Here is a 14,425-nt window from a genome sequence, read left to right on the forward strand (position 1 = left end):
TTAGGAAAAAGACCTTGTCAGAAGCAACAATAATATTTTGGTATATTAAGCATTTGATACTGGTCGTTGTGGAAGGGATCCTCCTAATGTCATTAATGTGCTATTGTACATCAACAGTAGGTACCCATTCCATATAAAACTGGTGCGAGTGTGCATTAACTGTAAAAGAAGGAAACTACATTTGGGCTGGAGCCATAAAAAGATGTCAGTTTCTGTTGGTAATAAAATCTAGTTGTTTTCCCCTCTAACAATTATATTTTTTCATAGGGGAAGATCCAGAAGCTCGACGATTGCGAACCGTCAAGAATATCGCTGATCTTCGACAAAACTTGGAGGAGACCATGTCAAGCTTACGAGGGACCCAGGTTTCTCACAGGTGGGAGGAATGAATTGCTTCTCTGTTCAAATAGAAGAAGAACTGTGGGGGCCTGTTTTTCCTGTCCTTGACTCAGTTTTTGCCCCAAGAAACGATTTAAGACTGGTAATGACAAGCATTGACTAAACTAAGCATGTATTGTGCTTTATTCTTTTTTAAAACTAAAAGCCCAGGTTCTAAACTGTCTAAAGATGATGGAGTAAATTTTGCTAATGGAGAAAACCAGACTGTATATAGAAGCCTAACCCTGAATAAATGCTTGTTACATACTTTAGGTGATGTTTGAATAAAAATGTGCAAAGGTTACTACTTAAAATGTTACTTACGAGAGACTTCAATGCATTTTTACCAGATTTACTGTACAATATTGTGTTTAAACAAGCAGCTGAACTTTACGTGACCTGTTTGATAAGGTGCATAACTTGAATTCCTACCTGCTCTTTGGTCAAACAAAGCCTTATAATTTTTTTAAGTGATGTACATGTATATGATTTTTAAGAGAAAAGCAACTTTTAGGACTCTCCAGTAACATTTCAGAGATAAAACAAAATGTCTGTTGTTAAGCCAATACTCAGTTAGATTGCCAACTTGAGTTTTTAACAAAAGGTTTTGGAAGGAATATGACGTGCAAAGACATTCAAGAGGTAGTTTAATTTGACTGTTAAGCGGTTGGATACCTCTTAGCATAAGATCTCAAATGAATTCAACATTTGAAAGTTTGCCTGGAAAATTCAATTAATTTAGTTCCTGCACTTAGGAACTTCCAGCACACCAGTTTTCCTTTTGAAGTTTAAATTAATACAGTGGCTCAGTGTGATTAATGACAATTACTATGGAGTCATTAGACTTGCTCAGAACCCTGTAGAATACTTATTGTTCTGGCAGATAGTCAGAATGGAGGCATTTTGCATGTTTCAGTGCCCGTTCTTATAGTATACGTTATGTAACTAGGAAATAAAATCATCCACAAAAGAAATAATGAAGACCCATATAGTTCAGTGGTAGAGCAAATGCTTTGCATGCAAAATGTGCCTCAGTATCTCTAGGCAGGGCTGGGAAAGACTCCTGCCTGAAATCCTGGACACCTGGCACCATTCAATGACATGGAGTTTGATGGATCAATGGTTTGACAGGGAGAACTCAGATTCCCAAGTTCCTCTTTTCAAGCAGTAACTGTAGAAAATGATTGAAGAATAGTGTACAATGTTTCTTGTTAATCAAAGAAAGGCTGCTCCCAGTACACATCCACAAACAAATATAAAATCTGGAAGAATACTTGGATCTTACTGCAAGAAACCTTAAAACATTGCCTTGGGACCAGAGTGGTCCTTCCATTTTCAAAAGGGCTGGCAATATAGTGAAGGCAATTTCCTCCCATCCTTTCTCTGCATCTTCCAGGATCACCTACCACACAGGTCTGGAGGGTCCTTCAATATTCCAGCGCAGATTTTCAGGGGACATAGGGCACTGCAGATGGGGAAATGAAATCAAACATAAAATTCATTCGCAATATCACTGAATCCAGGCCATTGTATACACTTAATCCAATTTTTTGATGATCAAATTAGCATTTCAGCTAACTGTTAAAGGAAGCTAATAAAACCACAAGAATGTGACATTCTGTGATTTGCAGATGTTAAATCACCCAGCACACTATATTATAACATTAGGAATCCAAGCTCCCTTTTCAACCTCCAAGGAAAAAATGCAATAGCCTAAATTGTATTTTTAAAGTATTTCTTGTCTTGAGAGGTGTAAAGCTCTCACTTAGTCACAGTGATGAAGCATGTGTTGCTCAAATATGTTCCCTGTAGGATTCCTTCAGCAAGGATGAAGATTTTTAATTAAGTGCCTACCTCCATATTCACAGTACAGTACATGCAAATATATTTCTGTCCTTTCAGTGCTGTAGGTCATAGAGGTCTTAACACAAAACAAGGCTGCAGGTTAAAATTGGAATGAGGGAGACCAGAATAGTGAATATTAACTTAACCCTTAGGTTTTTGGTTTTTTTAAGAGTTAGGCTAGAGTTCAATGTATCTAAGCATAATTTCAGCAGAAGAGGTTTGAAATGAATCCAGGATTTTAAAAATACAATTGTATTTCTATTAAATCCCTTTATAACAGGCATGGGAAACCTCCTTCCCAAAGGCCTAATTAGGCCTTCCAAGCAGCCCCATTTGGCCCAAAAGGGGGTTTGCAAGACATTTTGGAGTCCCTAACTATCAGCTGATAGGGTCTTCAAAGTGTAGCACATTGCAAGTACAAACAATCAGCTGTATTTGTAACAATGGGGGGGGGGGCTTGTTATTCACTACAAATGCAATGCATTTTGATTAAAAGTTTCCCAGTTTTAATTTCTTTCATAATTTTGATTTCTTATTCTTTCAAGCACCTTGGAGACCACCTTTGATACCAATGTCACCACTGAAATAAGCGGACGCAGTATTCTCAGTATGACGGGAAGGCCAACACCCTTATCATGGAGACTTGGGCAGTCTAGTCCTCGCCTTCAGGCAGGTGATGCTCCATCAGTGGGCAATGGATATCCTCCAAGAGCCAATGCCAGCCGGTTCATCAATGCAGAATCAGGGCGTTATATGTATTCAGCTCCCTTAAGAAGACAGCTAGCATCACGGGGCAGTAACGTTTGTCATGTGGATATCACCGACAAAGGGGGTGATGAAATAGATCTTGAAGGAATCAACATGGATGCCACGGGTTACATGAGCGATGGAGACGTTCTGGGGAAAAATATAAGGACTGATGATATTACAAGTGGGTGAGTACATTCAAGTTTACTGATATAATAATAATAATAATAATAATAATAATAATAATAATAATAATAATTGTATAATCTTCCTTTGAGCCAGAATTGGCTCACAGAGCATTTTATAACCATTACAATACTTTATGAAAATACGTAGTATTAAAGATACATGGACGTGTGTGCTTATGGTAGCTTCAACTGGTTTCATGAAGCTGATGACCCAAGTCTAGATTTTAGGCTCTTCCCTACAGGAGAAGGGAGGAGCAAGAAGAGCTGCAGGTGGCCATAAAGGCCATGCATCAGGACTAATAAATTATCAGATGTACTTTGTTTGCTTGACACAGGATGCAGATGTTCAAGCACTTCCATAGGAATGTAGATTTTGTTCCTGTTATGCATGCCTGATGCAGACACTTTTATAGTGATATGTCTCTTAAGAACACTACAGTCTATTACAAGGGTCTGTAAAGCAGTTGGTTGAGTTATAGTGGTACCTTGGGTTAAGAACTTAATTCGTTCTGGAAGTCCGTTCTTAACCTGAAACTGTTCTTAACCTGAGGTACCACTTTAGCTAATGGGGCCTGCTGCCACACCGCTGCTGCACGATTTCTATTCTCATCCTGAAGCAAAGTTCTTAACCCGAGGTACTATTTCTGGGTTAGCGGAGTCTGTAACCTGAAGCATATGTAACCTGAAGCGTATGTAACCTGAGGTACCACTGTATTTGGTTTTTTCAGGGTAATGGGACACCCCACAGCAAACACGCCACTCCTCCCTAGTATATTGTGGCATGGTAGGACACTGAAGCAGCGTGTTGAATTATTGACTACTATAAAGTTTCAAATTCTTGGGGGGATATGTTTTCTTGCCACCATTCTTCAGAAAATTTGTACAAATAGTTTGCATTTTAGAAACATTTTAGAATGCTCACAGCCTATAATGGTAGAATTAAATTTAACACCTCTGCCTTAACTATAAAGTCAAACCTCGGTTGTCAAATGTAATCCATTCCGGAAGCCTGTTTGGCTTCCGAAATGTTTGACAACTGAGGCACGGTTCCGATTGGTTGCAAAAGCTTCCTGCACTCAAGCAGATTATAGTGAAGGGGTGTGTTGTGTTTTAGTGGGTGTCTAAAAGAGGGACGCGGGTGGCGCTGTGGGTAAAACCTCAGTGCCCAGGACTTGCCGATCGTATGGTCGGTGGTTCGAATCCCTGCGGCGGGGTGAGCTCCCGTCTTTCGGTCCCAGCTCCTGCCCACCTAGCAGTTCGAAAGCACCCTTAAGTGCAAGTAGATAAATAGGTACCGCTTTATAGCGGGAAGGTAAACGGCGTTTCCGTGCGCTGCTCTGGTGCAGTCTCGCCAGAGCAGCTTCGTCACGCTGGCCACGTGACCCGGAAGTGTCTTCAGACAGCGCTGGCTCCAGGCCTCTTAAGCGAGATGAGCACGCAACCCCAGGGTCGGTCACGACTGGCCCGTACGGGCAGGGTTACCTTTACCTTAAAAGAGAATTGCTGCACCATTCCCTAACACCACAAGGGGGTGCATATTTCTACTCTTAGTTCAACAAGAGCTTTTTCAGAATTATTTTAAAAATCTAGATGCTGGCAAGTTAATACAGGAGATTATCATTACGTGGAAATTATGTTTGTTATGCAACATATACTGCTTGTAGGTGAAGATTTTGAATACACTTGATGGGCCTTCAGTGAAATGATTTATCAAAAAACATTAATAATGTGGAAGTATTCCTACAGAAAAGGAAGGAAGGAAGGAAGGAAACATTGATCAGAAAATGATCACTTTTAGTATTGTATACATGGTATACAAATCCATTTTCTGAAACCAAATAATGTTATTTATTTAAACACACATCTTTATAGGAAAATAATTACTTCAAGAAAACAGAATTAAAAAGGCTGGTGCTTTTTTAAAAGGTGTGTCGGACCAGGAGAACCTCTAAAAAACTTCAGTTACAAAATCTGGGCTCTCCACACATTGAACATTATGGACCCCATCTTATTTGTTTCTCCTTCCTTGCCCCCCTAAATACAGATGAACCTATCACAATCTGATGTCATTAAGTAGAGAGCAGGTGCAAATGAAATGTGTGTTTGATTCAAGAAATGGTTTATAACAGTTTTTATGGATCAAATTAATCGGCCAAGATAAAAAGAAGAAGTAGAGATTCCTTAGGATCTCTTGCCAGATTTAAGGAACATAAAATTCCCACCAAGTACTACCTGTTTGCCAGTTGGCTAGTCTCAGTATATGGTACAAACCACATACACTAGGATCACAGTTTGGCTGGTGCCTTCATGGAAGTGACTTTTGTGTTGAAATTACTGTCTTGTCCATGGGTTTTAGGTGTGTCAGTCTCATATAAATGTAAACTGTTGCAGGTACGCCAAGGTAAAAAGTGGAGGGGAATGGATTTAGTGCCCTGGTCCAGCATTGGCTCCCTGATCAAATCATCCCTCTGACTGTTTTGAACTAAAAACAACTTCAAGTCCATAGGAAATGTAATCATGGATCTCCTGACATCTTGTCTAGTTTGGTCCTTACCTGAAACATCTTGAATTTGAGGCTGCTGATTTTTACTCTGACAGTTTCAAAAGCACATTGTAAAAAAAAAAAAAGGACACACACACAAATAAAAATTCTATCCTGCAAAAGGTTTAGGAAATGATTATCAAAAGAACCCTTTAGCAACCAGTGGTCTAGCAAACACACGGCTTGCCCATCCCATGTTTCTGCAAATAAAGTAGTGCAAGACTTTGCTTTTCAATGTTTCTTGTGCTAATATTTGCAAAGCAAATGACCTTTACCTGAAACTGCATTTGGAATGCATTTTATTTCCAAGAGAGTTTATTTTAAATGATTGTGAATCCTTTCATCAAAGGAATGTCTTCGGTCAATAAAATATATGCATATGCACATTCAATTGAATTGGGGAAAACTATAGGCTTCCTATAGATGGTTGTCTTATTTCTTAGGATACCTTTGCACATGCACTTGCAGAGACAGATGCCTATGCTTTGTACAAGTTTTGGTTTTTTTGTTTGTTTGTAGCTCCATCTAGTGGTGGATGATTTCGTTAATATATTTGCATATGCCTGTGAAACTCAAGTGTTGTACAGCAAACCTGTTACTGTCAGGTAGCATTGCAGTTTCTTATTCTTGAATGTGAAACCCTCAGGAACAAAAATAGATGAAAAATTCAGCATCACTGTTTCTACCACAGACTGGTAGTTTCCTAACTTGTGGCTTGCCTGCAGAGCATAATTATAACTAGTAAATCCAACATAGCAAATGCTGACTGCAATTACTGAACTGTAGCTACTACCACTTAAAATGTTTGCATTTTTCTACTGTTTGTTTCATATATTGTAGTTCTTATTAGCTATTTTAATTGCTGTAAGCTGCTGTGAATGCAGTAACAGGACAGAATATAAATCTCTGAGTAAATAAACAGAAGTATCTAGCGTGAACAGTGTGTTATGCACTTTACTGGACAGAAATAAAACCAACATAGTGTGAAAAAATGGAAAAGCAGTCAGTCGATCTTGGTTTTTCCAAGCAGCGCCCATAAGCATCTGTTTGACACTCTAGCTAATAATACTATTCTATATGTGCATCTTTACTTATGTGACTGAAATAACACATATTATTTCATTGTGTGGGCTTTGTTTTTGTAAACAATTCCAGTGTTAAGTAGACAGTATATGTTTCAGCAATTATCTTGGTGCTCATGAAGGAGTTTCTGGGTTAAACATTAACAGACTCAGAGAAATAATTATACTCCACAATTGCATTGGTTTCCTGGATTGGGCCAAAGGTCTGTATAGTCCAATACTCCTTCTCTACCAGCAGCCAGCCAAGCTAGACTCCCTCTCTCTGGCTCTCTGCCTAATAAAATGACAGATTGATAGTTACTCATATCCATTGGCAAGCCCCTTGGACTGTTAGATTAATGACTGAATATGAGCTTGTTGGTGTTTTGGGGATAAGCAAATGCCATATTTGCTTAGAAGCAATTGAAATCAAGATATTGTAGCGGTGGGGCAGGGAAACTCAATCCCAGCAGTGTTGATTTTGGACTTTTTAATTTGATATATAAGCTCATATTCATGTTTGCCCCAGAGGAAGGCAGCATTCCAGTACTGTGTTGCAATGACGCAATTGGATAACATCTCAAAAACTGTTATGGGACATAAACTCTTCCGCCTCTAGGGGAAGGGTGTTACCTTAGCGAACAATGCAGGCACCTAATACTGCTGGAAGAGGGTTGTCTGCAGTGCAAACAGATGTTTCTGTAGCATCAGTTTCATGAGACATGGCTTTTGGACATCCGCAACACACGACAAGAGAAAACGAGGAAGCCATATTTCTCACTGCGAGAGAAATAATGTCGCTGTGCACATCTGCACAATTAGATGTGCCCCAGGAAACAATCCTGAGTGTTTCACTCAGGTGTATTTTCAACGTACCCATCATGTGGCTTGCAGGGGGAAAGCATGCAATAGCAGCTGGTGTGGTTGGGTAGCACTGCAGAGCATCACTGCAGCTTGGACAGTACTGGGGTGGAACAGGCCTGACAAGATGTCTCGGGAAGTGTGCTGTCTCCCCGGGGCTAAGATCCAAGATGTAACTGAACGACTGCAAGGAATCATAAAACCCACTGACAAATACCCCTTCCTCTTGGTTCATGTGGGAACCAATGACACTGCAAGCAATAGCCTCCAGAAGATCAAAAGAGATTATGAGGCTCTGGGCAGGAAATTGAAGCAATTAAATGCACAAATTGTCATCTCATCTGTCCTCCCAGTTGAACGACGTGGCCCAGGGAGAGAGGGAAAAATAGTGGAAGTGAACAACTGGCTTCGCAAATGGTGTAAACAGGAACGGTTTGGATTCTTAGATCACGGACTGCAGTTTCTTGAAGATGGACTTCTGGCAAGCGATGGGCTGCACCTCACAACGGTTGGGAGGAATGTTTTTGCAAAAAATCTCAGAAACCTCATCAGGAGGGCTTTAAACTGACTAATGTGGGGGAGGGAGACAGTGCTCCTGAAGGTAGGAGTCTATCAATTGATGAAGATGATCATCCAAATGTCATAGACCGAATGGAGCAAAGAGCATGCAGACCTAGTGGTGGGAGGAAAAAATCCTTAAATAAGAGACACGGGGGAATGATTAATGGACTTCAATGTCTGTACACTAATGCGCAAAGCATGGGAAATAAACAAGATGAGCTTGAGCTCCTGGTACAGCAAACTAAATATGACATAATAGGAATCACTGAAACCTGGTGGGATAAATCCCACGATTGGAATGTAATAATGGAGGGATACAATCTATTTCAAAGAAACAGACCAGACAAGAAAGGAGGAGGAGTGGCGTTATATGTCAGGGATGTGTATACCTGTGAAGAGATCCAAGATTTAGAACCTCAAAGCCAAAGTGAGAGCATTTGGGTGAAAATTAAGGGAGAGAAGAATAACAGTGACCTCATTGTGGGAGTTTACTATAGATCCCCAAGCCAAACGGAGGACATAGATGATGCCTTCCTGGAACAGATGGCCAAGCATGCAAAAGGAAGGGAGATAGTAGTAATGGGGGACTTCAATTACCCTGATATTTGTTGGATGTCAAACTCAGCCAAGAGCATAAGGTCAAACAGATTCCTCACTGCCCTTGCAGACAACTTCATTGTCCAGAAAGTGGGAGAAGCAACAAGAGGAACAGCCATTTTAGATCTGGTCCTAACCAATGTTGATGACCTGGTTAGTGGGGTAGAAGTGGAAGGATCATTAGGCGCGAGTGATCATGCTCTTCTGAAGTTTACTATACAGCGGAAAGGAGCAGCCAAGCATACTAGGACTCAATTTCTCGACTTTAAGAAAGCCGACTTCATAAAGCTTAGGGAAGTGCTGGGTGAGATCCCATGGACAGTAATACTAAAAGGAAAGGGAGTTCAAGATGGCTGGGAGTTTGTTAAGAGGGAGATAGTAAAAGCACAACTTCAGGCAATACCAATGAGACGGAAACATGGAAGGTGCCTAAAGAAGCCAGGGTGGCTATCTAAAGAACTTTTAACTGAGTTAAGATTAAAAAAGGATGTGTACAAAAAATGGATAAGGGGGGAAACCACCAAAGAGGAATTCAAACAAATAGCCAGCACGTGTAGACACAAAGTCAGAAAAGCTAAAGCACAAAATGAACTCAGGCTTGCTAGAGAGGTTAAAAGCAACAAAAAAGGCTTTTATGGGTATGTTCGTAGCAAAAGGAAGAACAAAGAAACCGTGGGGTCACTCAGAGGAGAAGATGGTGAAATGCAAACAGGGGACACAGAAAGGGCTGAACTCCTCAATGCTTTCTTTGCCTCAGTCTTCTCCGATAAAGAAAACAATGCCCGACCTGAAGAATTTGGAGCAAATGATTCAGCAGAGGAAACACAACCCAGAATAACTAAGGAGATAGTACAAGAATACTTGGCTAGTCTAGATGTATTCAAGTCTCCAGGGCCAGATGAACTGCATCCAAGAGTATTAAAAGAACTGGCAGATGTGATTTCAGAACCACTGGCAGTCATCTTTGAGAATTCCTGGAGAACAGGCGAAGTCCCCGCAGACTGGAGGAGGGCAAATGTTGTCCCTATTTTCAAAAAGGGGAAAAGAGAGGACCCAAATAATTACCGCCCAGTCAGTCTGACATCAATACCAGGGAAGATTCTGGAGCAGATCATTAAGCAAACAGTCTGTGAGCACCTAGAAAGGAATGCTGTGATCACCAATAGTCAGCATGGATTTCTGAAAAATAAGTCATGTCAGACTAACCTGATCTCGTTTTTTGACAGAATTACAAGCCTGGTAGATGAAGGGAACGCAGTGGATGTAGTCTACCTTGATTTCAGCAAGGCATTTGACAAGGTGCCCCATGATATTCTTGTAAAGAAGCTGGTAAAATGCGGTCTTGACTATGCTACCACTCAGTGGATTTGTAACTGGCTGACTGACCGAACCCAAAGGGTGCTCATCAATGGTTCCTCTTCATCCTGGAGAAGAGTGACTAGTGGGGTGCCACAGGGTTCTGTCTTGGGCCCGGTCTTATTCAACATCTTTATCAACGACTTGGATGATGGACTCAAGGGCATCCTGATCAAATTTGCAGATGACACCAAACTGGGAGGGGTGACTAACACCCCAGAGGACAGGATCACACTTCAAAACGACCTTGACAGATTAGAGAACTGGGCCAAAACAAACAAGATGAATTTTAACAGGGAGAAATGTAAAGTATTGCACTTGGGCAAAAAAAATGAGAGGCACAAATACAAGATGGGGGACACCTGGCTTGAGAGCAGTACATGTGAAAAGGATCTAGGAGTCTTGGTTGACCACAAACTTGACATGAGCCAACAATGTGACGCGGCAGCTAAAAAAGCCAATGCAATTCTGGGCCTCATCAATAGGAGTATAGCATCTAGATCAAGGGAAGTAATAGTGCCACTGTATTCTGCTCTGGTCAGACCTCACCTGGAGTACTGTGTCCAGTTCTGGGCACCACAGTTCAAGAAGGACACTGACAAACTCGAACGTGTCCAGAGGAGGGCAACCAAAATGGTCAAAGGCCTGGAAACGATGCCTTATGAGGAACGGCTAAGGGAGCTGGGCATGTTTAGCCTGGAGAAGAGGAGGTTACGGGGTGATATGATAGCCATGTACAAATATATAAAAGGATGTCACATAGAGGAGGGAGAAAGGCTGTTTTCTGCTGCTCCAGAGAAGCGGACACGGAGCAATGGATCCAAACTACAAGAAAGAAGATTCCACCTAAACATTAGGAAGAACTTCCTGACAGTAAGAGCTGTTCGACAGTGGAATTTGCTGCCAAGGAGTGTGGTGGAGTCTCCTTCTTTGGAGGTCTTTAAGCAGAGGCTTGACAACCATATGTCAGGAGTGCTCTGATGGTGTTTCCTGCTTGGCAGGGGGTTGGACTCGATGGCCCTTGTGGTCTCTTCCAACTCTATGATTCTATGATTCTATGATTCTAGGGTGGCAGCAAGGTCAGGGCTGTAACTGTGTAGATGCACGGACAGGTGGGAGTGCCTCCAGGTTGGTTCTGCTGGCATATCCGCCACCCTACTCCACCCCAGCACTGTCTGGGTAAGCTGCAAGTATACTGGTGTAAAGAGGACAGCTCCATGGCTCTGCCCTATCACACAACCTTTTCCCCATGCCAGGTAGCTTTGGTTTTCATATGTTGAAAACAGCATGTCTCAGAGTACCAGATGATGGGGACAATTTGTTTCATGCCCTCTTTGAGAGTACCCAGAAGAGATGGCTGGCTACTGAGAGAAACGTAGGCCACATTCACATCCTACACTGAAAGCACCACTATACAAATTGAACAGTCATAGCTTCCCCCCAAGAAATCTGGGAGTTGTGGTTTGTTAAGGTTGCTGAGAGTTGTTAGGAGACCCCTATTCCCCTTATAGAACTACAGTTTGCAGAGTGGTTTAACAACCAACCCTTTCCCACAAAGAACTCTGAGGATCGTTGCTCTGCAAGGAAGGGGTCTGCTAACAACTCTCAGCAACTTTAACGAACTACTGTTCCCAGATTTCAGGGGTGGGGGTATGATTGTTTAAAGGGGTATCATAGCACTTTAAATGTATGGTGTGAATGTGGCCATAATGCTAAACTAGGTAGACTTTTGTTTATTGGGCCAGGTATTTTCAATAGTGGTTCCTAAAGCATGTCAGTTGCACATCTCTCATTTGTTTCCAGGTATATACCCCACTTCTGAGCATCGCTTATGGTGTCTATGCTGAAAGTGCCTCTTCTCCACAAAATGTGGAGCAGCACTTCTTTGAAAAAAAGCAATGATGAGGCTTGCCATTAATTCCTTGATACAAATGTTGCAACACCCTCATTCTACTCATGTAACCCCTATAACAGTCTTTTCTTGCTTGGCCGCTGCTCACTTTCTGAAATGGGAGAAAAATTGTGGTTGTCTGTTGCAAGAAATCTTGTGAAACGAGAGGGTGGAGCAAAAACCACTGATATATCAGGCAGACAGAAGGAGTTGCACACTAGTCTTGGTTAATTGGCAGAAGCATGTTGCCCTGATTTAAACTGAGGAGCAAAGAACAGTTGCTTCCAGGATTAATTAAGTAGGTTTCAAAAAAAGGTTTCTTCCTCCCCACAAGGGCACTTAAAAGTGAGAAGAGGTGCTAGTATGAAAACAGCTTGAGAAAAGCAGCAGAACAAATGTGTGCAAATTCTTTGCTGTGTCTTTGTGTACAGATAATAACAGGAGGCTTGGGGGAAAAATACAGTACGAATGCCCTTTTGTCAGCTGGCATGTGCTCCACTGTCATTCTCAGAATGGCAAGTATCTGTGTTTTTACTGGCAACTAGATAGGAAAGAGAGCCAAAATATTTGTTACAGCCAAAACAAACCCAGTGGCCAAGATAAACCATTGCAGCCACATGTTCTCAGATCCCTCGCTGATCTATCTTGGGTCATGGGAAATTTTGTGAGGCCTCACTTACAGGTCTGTCCAAGCAAAGTTCTGGCAGGCAGCAATTTTGGTATCTTGAGGTTAGAAGGAATTGAATTCCTCTTGGTTTGTAAATATCTGAATATATCTATGACCTTGTATGCCTCTGCAAACCTTAGGAGGCCACAGGTGCTTGTTCTGAAACTGATTGACCCACCCAGGGGAGTTGCTTTGCCATAGATACCAGAAATCAACACAGCCAAGCAATGTAGAGAGGGGATATAAACAAGATCCTTGCGTATCTCCATCTTCTCTTTAGAGTATGCCAAATCCAGCCCTACTCATGTGTAACACAAGCTGTAAATGTGCAACTAGTGATGCATTAAAAAAAAGTGGATTGGGATGCATATCAGAAAGCACATCCCATTCGCACAGTGCAGTTCAGACTACATCTTCTCTTGGATGTGCAATGTTTGACTGTAGTTCCTAAGCCCAGCACGTGATAACATGCATGTGAAACCTGCACAGGGTACATACAGGGCACCTGACTTTTCACAGCAGTGCTAATTTCTGTTTTATACAAATGTAATCACATAAATTTTACAACCAGTTCAACTCTGTCTCCACCTAAGTATGCATGTGAACATCTGATGATTCACAGGACATTGGAAAATATGTATGAGCTCCTTAATTACACCCTGGGCCAGAGGGTACAGGTTTCTGAATGTAAACACTAGGAGGTGCTTCCCAATTGCTTGCATTTACAAGAGAACTTTAAAGGAGCAACGTCACGCAGCTATCAGTTGATGTCCCTTCCCCCTTAAAAATTCAAGGATTTGTGAGCAAGGCCAACCGTATAATGAGGTGTGCGTCTTGGCAAATTGCACTTTCCATCTGCTGTCTGTGAAGCTGCCTGTTGTTGTCACCAGCATGGTTGGCTGGCAGCCTACTTTTCTGCCTACTGTGATTAATGTTGCGGTGGCAGCAGTGGTGGCAGCAACTGTGACTCGCCCTCATTCACCCTAGAGTCTTTCTACTGTTAATGGAAAGCAGCTGGCAGTTGTGCTCTTCAGACCATCACAACTGGGGGCCCCTCCTCAGAATAAGGCATTGCAGGTAAGCTGGCCCCAGAGAATGCCTGTGCCACTGCTGCATTGCATCAACGGTGGTAAATGCTATTTCTGTGACTGCTCCTTCCCTTATCCGCACGCCTTATCTCCAGTTTCAGACATCATGATATGCAGTGTTTAGCTGCTGGTATATCATGATGCTGAAAACCAGATATTGCTCAGCCCTAGTCTGTTTTTTAGTATACCTAAAGTCCAATGCTTATTAGAGGCTACCCCACATTTTGTTTTTTAAATAAATGCTTTGCAGAGGTAACTACCATAGAGTTATCAAAAAATTTCAAAAGTAGGGGGTCTGTGACTTTACTTTTGAAAAACAGGGGGTCTTCAGTAATTAGCTAATTGGGAACCACTGATCTAGAGGATGAAAGCCCATACTGAATATATGGTTGTTGAAGTAGGTCATAAGTTGAGTTTGAATATGTTAGATTTGTTTGGGTGGAGATAAGAATGTAGCAGTGCTTGTGAAGCAAGATAGAGCGTGGATTTGCTTGAGTGTTGAGTAACATGAGCAAGATTCCGATGTGTGTCTGGTGCCCCTTGTGATGGATGCTTCATATCAGTCTCATTGTTCATGTCAATATTGTCTGGAAAGCATCAGTTGTACATTTCCACCTGCCACTTTAGATTGAGAGTTTATTTA

General features: G+C 41.7%; 1 protein-coding gene across 10 annotated transcripts in view; it reads left to right on the forward strand.

Annotated features, from left to right (window-relative positions):
* The window catches only part of NAV2 (neuron navigator 2), a 525,889-nt gene that overhangs the window by 400,027 nt on the left and 111,437 nt on the right, over positions 1–14,425 (forward strand). For all 10 annotated transcript variants that reach the window (XM_077929540.1, XM_077929535.1, XM_077929536.1 and 7 more), the window contains 2 exons: positions 268–376; positions 2,769–3,158. In XM_077929540.1, coding sequence (XP_077785666.1) covers positions 268–376; positions 2,769–3,158 — 499 coding nt within the window. The remainder of the gene's footprint in view (positions 1–267; positions 377–2,768; positions 3,159–14,425) is intronic.

Source organism: Podarcis muralis, chromosome 1 (assembly GCF_964188315.1).
Source record: "Podarcis muralis chromosome 1, rPodMur119.hap1.1, whole genome shotgun sequence".
In the NCBI taxonomy this organism is placed as follows: domain Eukaryota; kingdom Metazoa; phylum Chordata; class Lepidosauria; order Squamata; family Lacertidae; genus Podarcis; species Podarcis muralis.